A 17,747-nucleotide genomic window follows, 5' to 3' on the forward strand; every position below is an offset into this window, starting at 1 on the left:
AGCCATCAGGTTTAACTAATAAATCATCAGTTATCAAAATTCTGTTAGTATCCTACACTTTGTAATTGTAAGAAATTATACGTTACTAAATATCACTACGAAAGATCTCGCGTGATAGGGACAAACTAATCGAATTTATCACGAAAAGTACAATTAAAGTGGCACTTACAATGTATCCGATAATAACAAATACAAATATCCTGTAAAGTAATATTACCGCATCGTTGCTGATTCTTCAGATTATTCGACCATTTCTGAACTTTCTAATTAACATCGAAGCTGCGTTGCGGTAATCTCCGCCGTTGGAAATTGTTCTCGATAGAAAAGCCTTCAGAGGATACTAATTGCAAGTCCACGTTGCGAAACGCGACTCAGGACAAGTGTATCCACTTTGTTACATGGCTCATGTAGCAGCATAGAGAGTTGCATCGTGTAATCGCACGCAATCTCGACACGTGGAATTTTATTGATGGAGATCTTCTTTGGCAATCAATGCAAGAAGATCGGTTTTTCTTCGAGGCTCTCTTTGAAAGTAAAATGATATGACGTTTTAGGCCATGATTACGTGGATGCATACTCGGACGAATTCACGTTCTGACGAACTTAATACGCCAATATACAAATATGTACATACATACATACAGACGTAGATTTCTATGACTGCATTGCAGTCTTGTGATATTTTGTTTGTTAGAAAAGACACCTGCAGAGCACGGTCTCAATCAACGTTACGCCTTTCTCGTGAATAATTCGTACCTGTGCCACGCGTTTTATCATTATGAAAGCCGCGATATAAATATAATTTCAACGAGTAACGCTGGTTCCTTCTTACCGTTCGATAAGATTGAGTTCTCAGAGGGACGAAGAAAATTAAGAACTTTCTCTGGTCGGGAAGGAACTCGTATCAATATCGTAACGCTTTATTGTTTTGCAAAAGCAAATTATGGAATCGATGTAATTCGCGTAAACCGGTATTATGGCTGCAGTGCTGTTTATAAACGTATGGTTGACTTGTTGAATATAGCACCGATGTAGGAAGTTCCGTGGCCGAGCGGAGAAAGTAGAGACGGTATATGTATTTATTCGTGTTGCGGACTGATACGCATATGCTTAACGATCGCTACAAGGCGCTATAAATTTCTTGATCCACAGTTTTGAATACAGCAAAAGTTCATTTATGTGAGAGGAACGTCAGAGAATCACACAGTTTGTGTAGCCCGGTCTGACAAATTAATCCTTTTCTTCCGATCTGCAACATCCGTTAGGTGATCTCTGTAGTGTTTTATCTCAAACACGAATGTGGAAACAGAACTGCTGTTCAACTATGGTTTTAAAAAATCAGCTGTTACCTGAAGATTAAAAAAGCTGGAAAATTTAATTTATTTTTGAAAAATAAAGAAAGTCTTCTTGAGTATATCAATATAAAATATTAAATTTTGTAATTTTAAATGGTTGTAAATTATACACGCCTTAGTAGAATCATCCAACGGATATTGACGATGAAAATGGAAAAATGTTGGATTGCATAAAGAGGATTCGTTGATCCTTTGACTATAATTTTTCATTCGCGTAATAAAAGGAGTTCACGTTGAAATAAATGGATTCATCTAACCTTCCGGTCCTCATATTGTTTTCAATCTAACCGCACAACTATTTGTCGGATATGTAATATGTGTTTTGTAATTGTAATGATATACAATTCTGCGTCGTTAACATAACCAAGTGAAAACAGAGCGCAAGAAGCAAAAGAAAGTAATTCTTTTTTTAACACGGAAAACATAGTCCTTAATTGGTAGAAAGTGTTAGAAGCTTAGTTTTGTGTATTAAATTTAAAAATATAGAACAGATCTAAGCACAACCTTATGCAATATGTTTAGCAATGTATAGCAGACTTGTACTTGAATTTCTCGCTGTTCATTAGCTATCTATAAATGTTAATGTTTAAAATCTTCAGAATTATATTAAAGGAAGCGTATAAAGTCTATTTAGGAGCAACAGATTTACTTATTTCGTTGTTAAAGTGAATAAATAAAACTGATAAAAATATATTAGAGACTAGATTTCATCGCTAACTATAAATCAAGCACTCGTTAAAATTCCATTCAAATAAATGAAATTTCACTGTAAAAATGTGTTTGGAAATTTTATGAAATTAGATAGCTCCGCAGCTTCTCTCAAAATCATTTAATCCCCTGCGAATAAAAACATAGGAATTTATTTATTTAGCGACTTCTTTCCTTTTCACATTTTTTATCGGTTAGATGAAAAGCAAATAAAAATTGTCATGTCATCGATGCATTTCTAATTGCGCTACTGAAGCGCAGAAGGTAAAATATACCTGACATAACTCCATACGATGAAACACAATGACCCGAGATTTTCTATAGAAACTTCGAACGTTCCTATGACCCATCGCTGCAAATATTATACAAACACGTACATAGTCACGTGAAGCCATTATAGACGAACTGAGGTTGGTAAAAGGATACATGTAACATACGTAGACACAGGTAGCGTTACATAAATGCAATTCAGTCTGGCTAGCGAGGAAGAAACTCGCTTTTCTAGGATGGACCACGTCGCGGTCTCTGTCGTGACCGTGCGAATTCTCCTTTTCAAGAATTCAAATTTTTAAAAATTCAAAAATTAAAAAATTCAAATTTTCAAAAATTCAAATTTTCAAATTTTCAAATTTTCAAATTTTCAAAAATTCAAATTTTCAAAAATTCAAATTTTCAAAAATTCAAATTTTCAAATTTTCAAATTTTCAAATTTTCAAAAATTCAAATTTTCAAATTTTCAAAAATTCAAATTTTCAAATTTTCAAATTTTCAAAAATTCAAATTTTCAAATTTTCAAATTTTCAAATTTTCAAAAATTCAAATTTTCAAATTTTCAAATTTTCAAAAATTCAAATTTTCAAGAATTCAAAAATTCCATGAATTCATAAATTCATAAATTACATGAGATGTAAATTATACCTTTTAGTAAACAATTTCATTTGCCGTGGAAATTGAAGTTAGGACGTTTTAACGCTTTTTATTACCCTCTTTTGCTGGTTATGACGCTATAACCATAACGCACTGGCAATGGTAATAATGTTTTTAAACTTTCTTTCTTTTGTTCATATTATGTTGCACATAAATATACGTGAAATAAGGTAATAATAATAATAGTAATAATAGTAACAATAATAGTAACAATAATAGTAACAATAGTAACAATAGTAACAAGAATAGTAACAATAATAGTAACAATAGTAACAATAGTAACAATAATAGTAACAATAATGGTAACAATAATAGTAACAATAATAGTAACAATAGTAACAATAGTAACAATAGTCGGTTATCACGGTATAACGGAGAACTTTAGAATCTTTAACGTTCATGTACGTCCGAGTATAAAAGGAGAGTATCGTACACTTTCGACCCGATCGGCAGCTCGATCATCCCGCCGGAAGATCCTGATTGATAGTAAATCATCCGACCTAGGTCTTATTCAACACGTTCGAGAATGTTTGCGGTAGAGTTTCGATAATGCGGGGAAACAGCAACTTTCGTCCGAAATATGAGAAAGTGGGTTAGAGTACATCATGCAATTAATCAAATCATTACATGGTCGGTTCGTTACCTTGCATTGTAGTATAGCCCATTAAGAGGCTCATGATTTCCTACGAATATTTGTCCGTGTGTTCTCGAACAATAGAAAATGCTCATGACTCATAATGCAATCAGAATTCTTCTCTTTCCCCCGTATCATCACTAGACTTTTATGCAAATTTACATTTTTGTCGGCATTAATGAAATAGGACTTCAAATAGGTATCTTATGAGAGGTAATTTGCTTTCCATATTTTTTATATGTTTACGCATTCTTGAATTTCGTATAAATGCATAAACATACGCGGTATAATTTTCACAGACCAGTGACGAGCTAAAATCAATGGTATTGTCAATTATGTCTCTTCTGTAAATGAGATCATCGGAGAAATACACTGGGCAGACTGTGGATTTGTATGTAATTTTATATATTTTTTTGGGTGGGAGAGAAAGAAATAAACAAATGGAATTTACATGGCAATTTGTTTCGCGTATTAAAACTTAGGACGAGTACTCCACTTTGGATATTTCCTATATCTATTTTTGTATATTACTTACTCTCTGGACTTTTGCATTTTTAAATTTATCGTGACAACCCGTGATATGACGTAGGTTTCTTTAATAACAAAGTATGTCAATCGTTATGGGGAAATGCCGGTAGCGGATGAAAAAACGATTCGAACGAATTAAGTCACGCGGCGCTAGAATTACGCCATAAATTTCGCCCACCTTCGTTGCCAGCGATAGAGTAGCGGGCGTTTCATTCGACCAATTTCCCCGTTACAACTTTCCTTCGTGGCGGCTGGCTCTTCGCCTCTATCCTGGCATCGGAGGCGTCGCGTATCGAGCTTCGACGTACCGATACTGGCCCGCTCTGTGGCGCCGCGAATGAAACGTCTCGCGATACGCAGGTATCCAGAAACATCGAGTTTTCCCGCGGCTACCGTTTGAAATACTGATTATGAGAAAAGAGCGAAGATAGAGAAGAAATAGTGTATGCCATCGTAGTGAATTTTGTGGTGAATATTGACAGAGAAAGTTGAGAACCATTACAGAACGTCACTGAAGAAGGCACGTGCGACGGAACTTAGTTATACCATAGTTGTTAAAAATCGTTTTCCTTCGTCTGAAACTACCAGCCAGTTATTGAAAGTTTCGACCGACCTGGTCGCCAAATGATATTTATACTTTTCGATTTTTTGTGGGTTTTTTAGAGACCGTTTACTCGACAGTGAGTGCAACTTTGTCGCTATTCGCGAAACCAGTTACTCCGGATCCTGATAATTGATCGATCGAGCGATATATCCATCATATAATGTGAAAATCATCGAAATCGCCTGGTTGAACCGTTACGATATACTCAGTGAACTCTGACGATCGTTAAACCCGCGTTCGAGGTGATCCAGATACGTAAGTAATCGATCGAGTGGTTTTATAACGAACGTTAGATGAATGCGTTACATTAGCTGGAAAAAATTCTAGCGTTTGCAGCTCTTCAACTAGAAAGTTGCTTACCACTTTTCTCGTTACGAAAATCACTTAAGTAAGTGATTGTATATGAATTTATACGATACTAGAGAACGAAACAAATTTAGCGTTTCAAAGGAGTTTATCGTTCCTGTCTCTTAAAGTATGTTGCACAAGGAGAGTCATCGAATGCAAACACGAATCTGTCGTGGTCAGGTAACTAACGTGGAATGAGAGGTGCCGGAGCATCCGCTTTCTTTTCGAGGTCCAGTCGTTGCGCAAGAACCGCTATCTCCGGGACCAGATGAGCACTTCGCCCTGTCTCGGGTTACCTTTCTTCGGAACCGGCTAAAAAAACGTCTTGCTTGTTCTCGGGAGATGTGCGATCCGTTACTTTCGTCAAGACTATCGACTTTCGTTATTGATCAAACGATACATTCCAAATGCTTTACCCAAGTGCATACCTTCCGATTTTTTCAATGGATTTCATCCTCGTTGTCTTCCTTCCCCTTTAGGAAATATTTTTTTATATCGTAGATGGAAGTGATATAGTAAAATTGTAAAGTAAAATGTTAATTAGAATCTAAGTCGTAATTATGGCCATATTATGAATTACACATTGGTCAGTTTTTTAGAAATCAATGTCCATCGTCGTTAGTAATTCAACAATGAATTTAAAAAAAATATTTTAGAATACAACCGAGTAAATACGATAACTATTCTCTTTCACTGTACATATATATTTTTGCGTGATCTACATTTCGTGTATCCCTGCATCGTTAAATTTCTCGTAAATGCATAAACGTTCACAGTCTAGTTACAATTCATTTCTAACTTATTTATCCTAAAAGCTCTAGTTTTATAACTCGCCGGTGAATTACTTAACGATTTATTTTTTTCAATTACAAAGGAAATTGCTCTGAGTTACAGTTTACGTAGATAATACATCTTACGCCTGTGAACGAAATTCTAAATCCTCTCGTTCCAAGAAGATCGCAAATTACATACTTCGATCATCTGAACCTGTGAACTCTAACGTTTGACCGATTTTCAGACTTCGCCATATCGTTCACGCTCGACTACACCTTTTTTCTAACGCTTATTGACACTTTGTTTCTCTTTAATCCTTTCTCCGTTCTGTTCTCCCTCTCTCACTAGCTGTTTGGAAAGTTACCAAGTCTAATCGCGTTTAAAATACCTCATGCGTTTACGCATCCAGGCGCTGTGTGGCACCACGCGACGAGAAACGAAGATGAACGACCGTCTGACCACATAACGGCTCGTACTACTTAACCAACTAAAACCTTTACCCGCCGTTGTCTAAACGACTTTAGATCGTAGCCTCTTTCTTATCCGAGGACGACTTGCAACTCGTGACAAATCGCTAGGATAACGTATTCCCGTTTCATCTTTCACGTTTCATTCGCGGAACGAGGTCTACCAATGATGAAACGCTGTTTCCTTTCTAAACATCGTTCTCCTTATCGGGATGCAGATGCTTATCTGCAAGCGTTACCGATCATAACGCAATTATTATATAGCATAAAACGTTGAATAGGCAGAAGACGTGCCTTTAAATAGAAACCTTCTCCATTGTGAAAGGATTAATTTTTAGCTTTTTAAATTTTAATGCAACAGGGAATAACGGAGGTGTCGAAGTTGTTTCGGTTACGCTTATGACCGACAATTTCATCCTGTTCTCGTGCAGCGACTGTGAGATTTATTCTGATCCAAGGGAATAAAAGCAAAGCGACATTTTTCGACCGCAAACAGGTGTTTTCGTAATACGTTCGTGAATCAAGGTATTCCACTATACGTGATAAGTATTAATAAAAGCTAAGAAGATCGCCAGTGAGGACTTATGGTTGCACAATCATGGTCAAAAAAACAAACCTCTCTTTTATTTGCATAATTCCCTCGTATTTTCTTCGACGGCCGTGCGTTCCACGAAACTCGAGTGATCACCTTGGACATTAAAATGGAGCGTACTCTCGTTGGCAATAGCCCGCGTTTAGGTTTTCGTAACATCTTTAGCCGTGAACCGAGCTCACCAACGAACAGTATAGGATTTTGTAACGCGCTCGAACGATGGGAATAAAAAGAGAAAAAAGATGTCGCATAAAATAACGCGTGCACGTAGGGTCGGCTATCGATAGCAAGTGCACTCGAGCACCAAGTCGGGAAGTACGTCCTTGATCCTTTCTATCCACGCGTTCGCGGACTGCATTTCAAATTGCGCTTTCGAATTTCACGATAACGTCACATCGATGCAGCTACGAATTAATTGGATTTTCGAAGCTCGCTTTAGAGGATGATAGAGTCCTTGACGATGCACGATATCGTGCCTTTCTAATTTCTTTCTAGCTACGAAGAATAGAGCAATTAACGAGAGCGATCTATGAGATTGTTCGATAAAGATAATGTGGTTTTATGGGAGTCTCTCTTGAAACAACTTTTTTTTTTGTACTTAAGAGGAGTCTGAAAATCTCGAATAACTTCAAGTCTATGGTCAAGGTGAAAGTGAAGTTCGTCCCGATTAAATTTCCCGAACAAGTAAGTCGGTGGTAATCGTGAGTGAAATCAATCCAGTTTCCACGGATAATTGCAAAGAACCGATGGAACAACAGCAACTAGAATTGTCTGCAATGGTTAAAATTATCAGCTTGTAATATTCGGAAAGAAATTTTACAAATTTATAACGGTGAATTTTTTAATTTTTAACGATTCTTTGTAAAACAAATGGATAAAACATGTTGTGCATTTCCGATCCGATAATTATGATCTTTTTTATTAGCAGTTCTACTATCTAAAGAGCTGATAACGAAAAAAATACCTGATTATTCACATATTAATATTAATAATTATTAAAAATAGTGTATTTAATTTTAATACATCATTGATAAGATTTAAATTTCATACATCTATCTACTGATTTCACAGAAAGATAACACGAATTGTTCTCGATCATTAATTTACCATTAATCCATATATTTTATTAATACACGTATATTAATAAATCCATCATGATATACTTACATATATTTGTAAAACTCAGTATACATGTTATTTTCATTTCTTTAATTATCGATTAAAAATCCGTTGTTAAAAATATCCAAGTTATGAGATTTGGTTTAACAAAAGATTCGGAAAAAAGGTCGATAAGAAGTCAATTCGAAGTCAGAGAAAAGAAACTTAAAAGCCGGTACTTCATTGTGAGTCCAATTACGAAAACAATACAGAAAATTAAAAGCATAGTGTTAATTAAGACAAGATCACGACGTCGTTTTGTCACGACTGGCAGGCACGAGCGCAATATGTAAAGCGAGGAAGAAGAACGAACCAATTTGGAGAAACTAACCGTTACATAATCGATATTACGACGCTTCGACATCACATGAGATAATACTGCGAGAAAGCGACGTCAAACTGTACCTTCCTAGACCGCCAAAAATGAAATTGCAACGTACCTATCCGGCTCTTAATGTCTTGGATGATAATCGAAGCAACAGTTGGTTGCAATCACTCTACGAATAATTTTCAACTGCAACCATTTTCGTATAGCGAACAGTACGCTAGGAACGCAACGTCTCGCGTATAAAACGTCTAATTATGTAAAGACGTATAACCAATTTTGTTTTCCTTATTAGTTGCATCGTTATGTAAAAATTCCAACGGAGGGACGCGCGGGATGCAACTTACCAATAGGAAACAACGAGAGTAATGCAGGTTTTATGAATACGTACAAAAGTAAATCAACTTGCGTAACAGCACCATATAATTCTTCTATTTGATCAGTTATATTATATCGCTTTCGAAAATGAGAAGAGACCGATTTCTGTTAACGAAAGTGAAAATCTAAAGGTATCCGAAGAATAGGAAGAACGAGGAAGAATTTCAAATAGTCGCGTTTACATATTTTTCAAATTTATAATTATGTAATGTAATACTAATGGCTAAAAACAAATTTTGTCCTGCTCCATGTTTATGGGTATTGCTGGGTCTTAGATTACCTTCCAATAACAAGTTCGAGCGAAAGCCATCTGTTTTATAAATAAACCTAAACAGTGTGAATCGTTTGAAAGTATTCATCTGAGTTAAAGAAACCTTAAACAACGTTAAAAGACCGACTGGCTCTCCTATCAACCCAACACAATTACACGTTTCTTACTACCTTCTGAAACATTACATAATACGATTATCTTTAGTTGTATCACTGTCATTGTCGCCGCAGGCGATCTGTCGTTCGATGACATCGTTCCACTTGTTTTTTTCCACTTTCACACCCGAATAGCTCTGACCTTTCCAGTTTCCCACCTCTAAGAATCACCCCACCATTCCTGGTCCCATTAAACGCCACTTATTCCACGATTTTGAAATCACTTCCCCGGACGATCGTCTAGACACGCACTAGTTAGTGGCATCTTCCCCTATGCAAATAGTTGTATAAAGTCGCGAATAGGTTGTCACGAATCCCCATCACGAGCTCGCAGGACAGATCCGTTGATTTCGAGAGCCGAGAGAACGAGGCTGCGTGGGATTCGCGGAGCAAATCGAACCTGCCCCACCTGAGAGGCGAGGCTTGCGATTCTCGAAGCTCGATTCTCGATTCTCGAAGGGGCACACATGCTCGCCTTCGTTCCCATTCGGCCTGCTAAGACATCGGGATCTCCTTCACCGTGGTCCTCAAACGGGCCTCGCGCTCCGCCAGGTACACATCTCGCCTCACGCACTCGCGTCCACGCTCGCACGCTATCTGTAAGTTGATCACACATTCGACTCATTCTCGACGCGTATCTTCGTATTTCTGACAGCATCACCACGTGGCCTCTTTGCCGCTGCGTACACAGATCCGCTACTCGTATCTTTCGTTGACAGAATGGTTAGATCCATCAAAGGTCGTTCAAACTTGTTACAAATTTTAATTGTAATTTTTCATTTTCGCCTTCGTGATTCGGAGAGTGTTTTGTGAAAATTTCACTTCGTCGTTATTATTATATATTTTGTCTGTAGTTACGATTGTCTTTAATGGTTCGTAAATTTGTAATTATCCATCGATCCATCGATTGATAATTCGATCGATCCATCGATCGTTGGCAGTTTCTGTCTCTGTGTTATATTGTTATTTTTTCCCGTCTTTAATTAAAATCGTTCGCGTTTATTCGCAAATCTATAGGACGTGTAATTTTCTTTGACACATAATCGATCGACTGTCAACTCCTATTCTTGTACAATAGATTCGTTTCGGATGATTACGAACTTTACAAACACGAGTTTTCGTATGACGTTACGCTTGATAAACGTACGAATATAATTTTCATAGTTTTTTAATCCATGTTATTTGTTCTCCGTCATCCTTTCACTTGACATTTCTAGTTAGATCGTCGTCGTTTTATTTTAACGAAAAACCGGTAATGGTTTCCACTCTACTCATTACACACGATTTTCCCTAGAACAAACGAAGCCGAGTATCGAAAGAGGAGGAAGCAAAATGAGGATAACTTACGTGCTCTTTGGCCTCGCGTTGCTCGTTGTCTACGTGTACTCGAGCCCTATCGTCAAAAGGGAAGCGGAATCCGAGGATCTCAATCCATTGAACGAGGTAAGGCCAATTACAATTCTTTTCGACGAACGAGCAGTATGGGAAGGCAAGGGAGGGAGGCAGTCGTTACGCAGCACGCGTATGAAATCACGCGAAAACCACGGATATCAAATGGAATCAAAATGTGGCTCGCAAGAGGGGACCCGCTGTGAATCGCGAAAGTGAAAGCGCCTATTTCGAGGTTTTATTATATTGCAGCCTCTTACACGAATTCAAAGTAGATGCTCGAGTGAACCGAGCTCGTTTGCGATCCCCTTACTTTCTTCGCTTGTACGCACGTATCGTGTCTATGATCACGCAGAACGTATTAGGAAAACAGAAGAAAGAGGAACGGAGAGACGGATCGATAAGCCGAATGGAAAAAGAGAGAAGCACGGCGGGCCGAAGAAACGAGCGAAGAGTGAAAGTAGTTGACTAACTTGACGAACGCAGACACGCGAAGCCGGATACGCGCGCGTAACTGAAATTCTGATGCGCGCACGTGGCCGTACGCAGTGTACATAGCCTCTCTTGACTCTTTCACTCTTCGTTGATGGAGAATTTGTGTGTAAAACTCGCGCTACTTGTCTCTATAATAATCGAACTTGGTCGACGATGATAGACGTAAAGTCTGATCGTCAACGATGCCGTCTCGTGGAATCTTCTGGAACGATCGGTTAAAGACACTTTGAAGTTTCACTGACTCGACGTTATATACTTCGATGAAACGTTAAACGTTTGATCCTTTCTCTCCTTTCCCCGGTTGCTTAATTTGATCGTTCGACTCGTCGTTTAATACGATCACAGAGGGAAAGTGGTTTCCCCGATGAAATGGTTTCCACGACGAATTTCCTGTCTCGAGAAGAAATTAATATGATTCGTTTCGGTTAGATATACATCGTGGAGGCCGACGATGATCAGGCGGCGGATGGAGACAGGACCGACAGGGATAAGAGGAAAGTCGGCGTCATCAAGCTGGGCGTGTCTAATGGGATAATCAATTTCGTTTTCGGCGTAAGTGTCTGACATTCTCTGCTTCGAAAAGTAATCCTGTGATTTAAACCGTAAGAGATTTTATTTACATCGAAACCTCTTTGTAGAAGCTGGATTCCTTCATCGATGCGAAAACTAAAGCGCTGGGTACGTTGGATGAAGCAAATAAAGTAAAGAACGCTGCGTATGGCATTGATAACAAGCATTCGGCTACCAGCAAGTTCATCAGTGATCTGGTCGCTTCGAAACTGAAAGCAGCGAGCGGAAGCATCGGACCGGTACTAAACAGCGCGCAAACTTTCGTCTCTAGCTTCAAGCACGGAGTGACTAATTCTGCCGTTTCGAAATTGCAACCGCTTGTTGCCATCGCCGGTGGCTTGTCCCAGTCGTCCAAGTCGTCGTCCGATTCGCACGGCGGAGGTAAGAAAAGAGATAAACACTTTTTGCATCAGAACCTTGTTTAATCGATAACTCGTTTACTTTAATTTGGGATTTTCAGACGAAGGAAAGGGAGACTCGTCAAACGCGCTCGCGCTTATTGCGAACCTTTTGAGTAAGAAGATCGGCAGCTTCAGTCAGTTGAGTCAGAACAAAAACGACGGACAATTCGGTCATAGCGAGGAAAGCACCAACTACGGATCGTACGGACATGTTAGCGACGGGGTAGGAATACCATAACAGTTTTTCTTTTTCTCTTCTCCTTTTCTCTTTTCTCTCTATTCTCTATCTTCTCTATATTTTCTATTTATACAACACGGCTGTTACACCGCAACTGATGAATGTTGCTCATGGAAGTGAGTTCTATGCTCGTCACCTCTCGTAATTAGTAACAGCACTCGGTAATGAGTCTCTGTTCTTTTATCCTCTGTTTGCTTGTTCACTCTTTGCTGTGGAGAGTCGTTCGCCATGAAAGCAGACATTTAACAAGGGATTAGGAGTAATAGGGAGCTTCCGTTTCATTTCTCTCTCGTTTGTTAAACTTGCATGTCGGTTAGGTTTCATTCGCGCCAGAGATAACAATTAGAGGCATGAGTTCGTTTAGCCTCGCATACTAAAACGATCCGTCGAACCTTCGTTATTCCATTGCAACCGTCCAACTACGCATGCGCTTACTTTACTTATTATTATACCATGAGAGAAATTTTCATGGCAGTTTTAGTTTTTCAAATAACTTGCTTGCTCAAAAACGTAACGATTAAAAACACATAACTACGTTACTAGTCGTCGAGTATCGCGTGCTGAATTAACCCGCTACGGAGCACTTTTGGAAGATTCGCTTTAACGAGCGGCTACGGTTAAAATCGCCAATTAAAATAACTGTTGTGCATAAACAGTACGAATACGGTCCACCGCAAGGGGCGTATTATACGGCTTAAAAAAGCGGATGTGGTGCAAACGAGGACATTGGACCTTGGCCTTTGGACACGTCCAAAGGGATCATCGATCAGCCACGCTTGAGAGAAGATCCATGACGCAACTAAACATTCATCTTAAAGCGCGAACAAATAAATAAAAGCGATAAAAAGAAAGAGAAAATAACGAGAGGATTGTACGAATGTTATATAAACGAGCGTCTTTAATTTTCGTAACTGTACGACGATATATCTACGACAATGGATTTTTCTTTTTAGCACGGCCGATAAAATGCCAGGATCACACAGGCGACACAATTAATGTTCTAATATTAAGAATGACACGCAAGAGATCTCCCCTATCTCGTCTGTCTCATCACTTCCGGGCTAAAGTTACCGAGAAGTTACCCATGAAATTGATTCACCATTGTGCGATCTGTAAATAATTCTTTAGGTGTATGTTGCTGTGGGACTGTCTCGTCCCATGTACCTCAACGTTGTGCAAATCAATTGTAAATAGAGTATTTAACCGCTCTTTAAATATACACTCTAACGGTGTACGTTTATGAATGATAGATGTTGATAATGATGATAATTGTTTTTTTCAATAAAATCACGATCAGGTTTTCTTTGTCTTTGAATCGAGTACTTCAGTCTTTTACGAATGCCATCGATGTCCTGCATCCTTTCCTACCCTTCTCTGAAGATCTTTAAGAGGATCTCTAAGAATCTCTAAAGTCGGTATTAGAAGGATTGCACGATTTTATTGTAGCATCGTAAAGAGATAATTAATTATTGATATTGTCAAATAATTGCGAACATATTGAACGCGATTGCAGGTACCAAGAAGTTTACCGGAATGTTAGATAATTATATTGGAATACCAACGTATCGGACACGCCTATTTTAATTTCTTTTTTCTTAATGCATAGAGGAATAATTTACGTACACGTTATTACTATTGCATGAAAACACGACGCCATAGATATGCTATCGATAGAAAAAAGACAAATAGGAAAAAAAGGATGTAAAGGAATAAATCGATTATCCCTTTTTTCCTTTTTTTATGATATCGGTACATTTATTTACTATATCGTTCGCACGGTGTAGCCTATACACTGTGAAAGGCGAACTATCATTGACTGGTTTTACGTGTGTTTAGAAATCGATCTCGGTCACCACAGAAGATATCCCTACTTTCGATAGGATGAGGGTGTCCTTGGACGTACCACCATCTGTATTCGGTTCTGGTTTCACCTTACTTACCAATGTCAGCAAAGTCCTGAGCAAGATGATAATGGTAAGTAGCAAAACCTATAATTACTTAATCGGATCATTTCTTTTTCGATTGGACGCTTAATGTTTTGTAGACTGACCGAACAAAAGGAATAGATAATTTTAATAAATACAGGAATAGATAATTTTCTTATGGAAACGATTATTGGGCGTTGTCAGGATTATCTTGCAACACTTTACTCGAGTTTATTTGCGATGCAACGATTTTTTTCATAGCTTTTACGTCGCATTGACTAATTAACGTAGACATATCACCCTTCACTCGATTTATTACAAAATCGTTGCGGTTCTTCATGCGTATCATTCGTGAGATTAAAGTGGAACACTTCTCGGTTACATATGTGGAAATTAAAATGAATAACTAATCCATTGCATGCTAAATTAATTTGCTAGTTGCTGGCTTAGAATTATCTACAGTAGGTATCCGGATATTTTGATCAATTTTACCAGAGTGTACAAACTAATGGTAAATTGATGACGCGATAAATGCATTCAAAGAACAAACCAATTATTTATCATTCTCGTTTCAAATTTTCCGAAGTCATTATCACCAATCTTCGTTTATATTATTTAATAATTAACGTTCAAAACGATACAGAAAAGAACGGAACAAATTTTAACATGCATGTTCGTCAATACCGTACTAAAAGATGACTTTTTCTGTGATTTTTAGAATTCAGCACGTCGAACACAATCAACCGTAGAACTGCTTAAACCAGTATTAAATAATATCCTTTTCTCTGGTGAAAAGACGAATGTGCATACTCACTAGAAGAAACTCTTCAGAGGCGACAATCAGATAGCTCAATTATTACTTCAAGTATTTTCACGGGGTCCTGATTGACACACGCCATTCTTCGGGAACGAATCGAGAGGCGGGCTCCAGTGATCCGTGCAAATAGTCTGAATTATCAAGATAGAATCCAAATTATGGAATAGTCGTTTCTTTTCTTTTCTCTTTTTTTACGAGAATCCTGATTGGAAGGACCTTAGGTGAAATTAGAGGTGCCTGTTAGATATTTTACTAAAGAAATTTGTTTTCTACGGGAAGAACTATATTTATCGACCTTTTTGTGCGTTGATTAACTCAATCGAAACTAAATTCTTTTCTATCCTTTGAAGAAAAATTGCTCCTAATTAAATATGAATAATAGAAATGTTACCTCGGATAATTTTGAAAGGAAGGCGTAGCGCATTAAAATACCAGATCATTTTTGTCAAGAACAAATACATTTGTCATTCGACTATGTAGTAACTTATGAAAGAACAAAGTTGTGTAGACGAAACATGGAATCTGTAGAGATTAAACTCCCACTTTATAGCTAACATCAATCTTGCCCAACGAAGGCTGATTTTATGGAATTTCGACGATGGCTGCGATCGCGGTTAATCGTTCGTCGCTCCGTTCCTATCGAATTCGTTGCCATAAATCATTGTTCGCCAAGCCGATAGTTCAATGGTCGCGTGCCGCTGTCAAGGAAGTACAACGCTGCAATAATTTACATATTACACTGTTATTGCTTTAACAAATTAAATAACAGTGTGCGATATCAGAATCGTAGAGAAGTGCTGCGAGCACTTACATTTACAATTACAATTATATATATAATATTACAATTACAAACTTGTTAATTGTATTTTCGATCGAATAAACGTGTGTACGTTTTTGTAAAACGAAATTCGTTACGTTACTTCTCATTTCCTTGTAAATGCCTATCATCGGAAAATAGTTTTCAATTGAAGGTTTCCGGGATACTTTCTAGATAGGAGAACGACGTAAGTACAGTTGTCATGCCACGTACATAATTGTTTCGTTAATCTATTCAGGACTTTTCTTCAGGTTAGAGAAAGATTTGCTTCCCTATAAATTATTAATAAACATTAATACACTGCAGGTTTTTATGCAGTTATGGAAAATTGAAACTGCAAAACTGCACGTAACACATAAAGGTGTATAAAACATTCAAAGCTAATCATAATAAGTTGTATCGAATAAAAATGTGAGTTTATATAAATATCGGCAGTCTAGTCTCTATGTAAATAAAAAGGCATCTTTTTATATTCCTATAAAGAATACACAATACTCATGGTAGTAAAATTTAAGATGAGTTTTCTAAGAAAAATACACTTACAGTTTAATTAATTAATAAACGTTGAGAGGTTAACAGGTCATTAGACGAAAATTATGCCGTTACATATCAAATTAGATTGTATTTTAAATACTTCATACTATTATATATTATGTATCATACTAAATTCGATGCAGAAGGTTTTGCGATACCTGTAATTACCACTAATGGTCTGCTGATGAATACGAAGCGCTGAGAAATGGGATCTTTGTCCCTCGGACGAATAATTGAAGACCGAAACCATAAGTAAAAGTTCCATATACATATTTTAATATATAATACTATCTTTAAATCGTTATCTTGTAGCTTAAGTTGCAATTGTGTAATTAAATAGCAGAGAAAGGTGAGGTTTATCTCAAGTATCTTTGATCGGTGCCTGTACGTAATGAAATCAATTCACACATCGTACAGACGAGATAATAATCTCGCGACACCAAAAAGTGCTACTCGAGGAAACAGCTATTAATTATTCGTCTAAACTTCCGTGTCCGGTGAAAGCATTATTCAGACACTCTATCGAATGAGAAACGGAAAAATAGGCTAGGAAACAACGAATGCATGTTCCTGCCACACACACAGTTTCCTAATGATAAACTGTCAAAATTATGCAACTGTACTCGGTAGAATTATATAAAATATTTGTATGCGACTTATAGATTAGAAAACACTTGGTTTCTTGGAATGTTTTTATTCTTTTTTGAATAGACGTAATTAAGATCTGCAGTTACAGAGGTATAAGATCAATAGAATTCTATGTACACAATACTATTCCAAGAATTCCTCGCCGGTAGTTATAAATAATAAAAAGTAAATGATTCAAAGACCAACATATGTATATTGCGTTCTCTCGTGAATGTAGGTTAAAAAAATGGACGGACTTTGTATCGTTTAGCTAAAGATTCAATAGAAATGCGTGTAATTATGCGACCAGACGTCGACTCCGACATGAAGAGATGCAGCTCGTGTCCTAGTTCTAGATATTCTAAGACATCGATGAACGAGTAATTATCACTCGTGTGTATGTTACGTACTTTCCTGGTTGTCACCGATCATGCGTTTCTTTTATTTGTGATCACGTTTTATGCAGCGGATGGTTTATGAGAAAAATAAAAATTCGCAATATAATCGTTAATTTATGATCGCTTTGTCAACCTGCGGTGTAATAAAATTTCTCAAGATCTATAATTAGAAAGATGACAATTTTACGATAGTTGACTACTTAAGATCGCCTGTAGATAGGTTTCCCGTTATGTAAGAATATAGCGGTTGCAGTGTGCGAGGCGCCAACTACAGTTACGCTGGCGCCAATTATGATACTTTAAACGCCATTT

At 37.4% G+C, this 17,747-nt stretch overlaps 1 protein-coding gene across 5 annotated transcripts; it reads left to right on the top strand.

The window, feature by feature from the left end:
* Positions 1-4,430: 4,430 nt before the first annotated feature.
* On the top strand, positions 4,431-15,966 carry LOC126919048 (uncharacterized). 5 transcript variants are annotated; one of them, XM_050727736.1, is made up of 7 exons: positions 4,431-5,011; positions 10,519-10,667; positions 11,538-11,660; positions 11,747-12,059; positions 12,139-12,302; positions 14,154-14,291; positions 14,961-15,966. In XM_050727736.1, exons 2-7 carry the CDS (start codon positions 10,557-10,559, stop codon positions 15,057-15,059), a joined length of 948 nt encoding a protein of 315 aa, XP_050583693.1. In that variant the 5' UTR covers positions 4,431-5,011; positions 10,519-10,556; the 3' UTR covers positions 15,060-15,966. The 5 variants fall into 5 exon arrangements, with proteins under 5 accessions (XP_050583693.1, XP_050583691.1, XP_050583692.1 ...); XM_050727734.1 differs by lacking the exon at positions 4,431-5,011 and adding an exon at positions 9,349-9,776; XM_050727735.1 differs by lacking the exon at positions 4,431-5,011 and adding an exon at positions 9,457-9,823.
* The last annotated feature ends 1,781 nt before the right edge of the window (positions 15,967-17,747 follow it).

This window comes from Bombus affinis, chromosome 7 (assembly GCF_024516045.1).
Source record: "Bombus affinis isolate iyBomAffi1 chromosome 7, iyBomAffi1.2, whole genome shotgun sequence".
Lineage (NCBI taxonomy): Eukaryota > Metazoa > Arthropoda > Insecta > Hymenoptera > Apidae > Bombus > Bombus affinis.